This window comes from Ailuropoda melanoleuca, chromosome 1 (assembly GCF_002007445.2).
Source record: "Ailuropoda melanoleuca isolate Jingjing chromosome 1, ASM200744v2, whole genome shotgun sequence".
In the NCBI taxonomy this organism is placed as follows: Eukaryota; Metazoa; Chordata; class Mammalia; order Carnivora; family Ursidae; genus Ailuropoda; species Ailuropoda melanoleuca.
In genome coordinates, this window is record NC_048218.1 from 189,617,423 (window position 1) to 189,619,489 (window position 2,067).

At 51.9% G+C, this 2,067-nt stretch overlaps 1 protein-coding gene across 8 annotated transcripts in view; it reads left to right on the forward strand.

Annotated features, from left to right (window-relative positions):
• CCDC136 (coiled-coil domain containing 136) overlaps positions 1 to 1,569 on the forward strand; it is a 27,069-nt gene extending 25,500 nt beyond the window's left edge. For 6 of the 8 annotated variants that reach the window (XM_034671692.1, XM_034671670.1, XM_034671683.1 and 3 more), the window contains one exon: positions 1,212 to 1,568. In XM_034671692.1, coding sequence (XP_034527583.1) covers positions 1,212 to 1,322 — 111 coding nt within the window. In that variant the 3' untranslated portion in view covers positions 1,323 to 1,568. Of the gene's footprint in view, positions 1 to 1,211 lie in introns of all 8 variants that reach the window. The other 2 variants (XM_034671676.1, XM_034671708.1) reach the window with 1 other exon arrangement.
• Positions 1,570 to 2,067: the final 498 nt, after the last annotated feature.

Here is a 2,067-nt window from a genome sequence, read left to right on the forward strand (position 1 = left end):
GGGGGGGGGGGTGGATCTCAAGACACTGAGATCATGACCTGAGCTGAAATCCAGAGTCGGAGCTTAACCGACTGAGCCACCCAGGAGCCCTGCTCTGTCCTCCTCTAAGAACAGCAGACTGACGTTTTTAGCAGTGTACATTAGGATAGAAGCCCCTGAACATGTAAATACTTTTTCTAGCTTCCTTTCCAGTTATGTTCTTATATAAATTACTCTGTATATCTACCTCCAGCATTGTTTTGCTTTCCATTTCATTTGTGCTGCTCTTTTTAGTAACTATTTCTACAGATGTAGGAGATCTTCTTTGCTCTTTATAGCTGGCTTAAAATCCTCTTTTTAGTTCCATTAGTCTCTGAGCAAATGCGTTCTTAGCATCGATAATGTACTCTGCTCTTATCTAAAATCATCCTTCTGTTATTACGCCATAGCTTATGACTCAACCCAAATTCTGTCTTTCAAGTAACACAGTAAAAAAAAGTAATAACAATAGGAACTACTTCCCTAGGTATGTACTGTCCACGACTTCATGTTCCCTGAAGGATGCTGCTTTGTCCCACGAATCAGTAGGGTTTGCCATGGTCGGCAGAGTCTGGGAGCCTCGGCACCCTGGCCCGTGCTCAGGAAGTCTGTCAACACGCTGGTGCCCGGGCGTGTTGTAAGGCATTTGCCTCCCGGGGCCAGTGACCGGCTTCCTTGAAGTTTCCTCAAACATTGTCCAGAAAAGGTCTGGGCTGCCCAGGAACCTCCTGTTGGCCTGCACTCTGTGGTGTGCTTTCTTTCCTTCCCCCTCAGCCTTACCCTTTTGACTGAGTGTGTTGCTCCTGCATAAAGCCAGTGAGGCACTGCTGCTTTTCCCAAAGACCCCAATTTACCCTCTTTTTCTTGCCATGGCACTTGATCCTTTCCCATTGCAATCCTCCGGATACTCTTGGGTCTGCCTCCTGAGCTCGCTTCCACACACGGGAGCTGGTATTCTCATTCCACTGGGCATGAATACACGCGGTCTCCTCAGGCGATACCCCTAGCGTTGTTCCAGATACCTAGCACTGCCCAAGCTAAGACCACGTTGTCTCCAGCAGTTACCCAGGAGGTGAGAGAGACCATACCATGAGGTTCGTGATGTCTCTCCGGTGCCAGTAGACAGGGGACTCTCTGGCTTAGGGAAGGGTTCAGAAGGCCGGGCACTCACCATTTGTCTTTGGTCCCCACAGAACATGTTTGGGATGTGGAAGCCTATGGTGTTCTTGGCTATTGCGGCTGTGGCTCTGTATGTGTTACCCAACATGCGACCGCAGGAGTCAGAGTTCTGCCTCACGGAGTGATGGCAGACCTGGGCCAGCCGAGGGGGCAGATCCCCAATGGCCACTACCCTCAGCTTTGGGCAGGACACACTGTGCCAGAGCCCCCACCCCACCCTTGTGTCCCATGTTTCCCCATCTCCTTAGCCTCAGTCACCCAGGCTGGAAAGGTTATGGGGAGCTGCTGGCTGCCATCTCCTGCCTTGTATAAGAACCTGGGTTCCGTGTAATTAAATATCAACCTAATTACCTGAGACTTTGTGGCTTTTTACTTGTTAAGTACCTCACAACACAACCAGGACAGAGCGGTTCCCCTTTAACCAGGTACCTCACATGAGGAGCTGGTTCCTAAATAGGATTGCTCACCCTACAGATGACCTCAGAGACGAGGGGGCCTCCTTGTGCTGCCAGCTGCTCTGCACCTAGAAACCCTGCCGCCAGGAGCTCACCCGAGCACAGGGAAATGGGATGAGCTGGGCACTCTGGGAGGGGGCTCAGATGACTTGCCCTCGGGCCCCTGCCCACACCCATCTGCGGTGAGAAGAGTGCCCTGAGAAGATCTGCATGTGAGCCTTCGTGGCTTAGTCCCTGTGACTCCTTGTGGGGTGCGCCCTCAGAGAGGACTTACTAATGTGTAGGGTCCTGCGGTGAAAGGGTGGCGCACCCAGGAGCTTTACCTTGAAGAGTGTTGAGTGAAGGGACTCCGCACACGGGCAGAGTTAGGAGAACCAGCAAGGAATAGTGAAGTCCCCGGGCACCAGCAACAGTG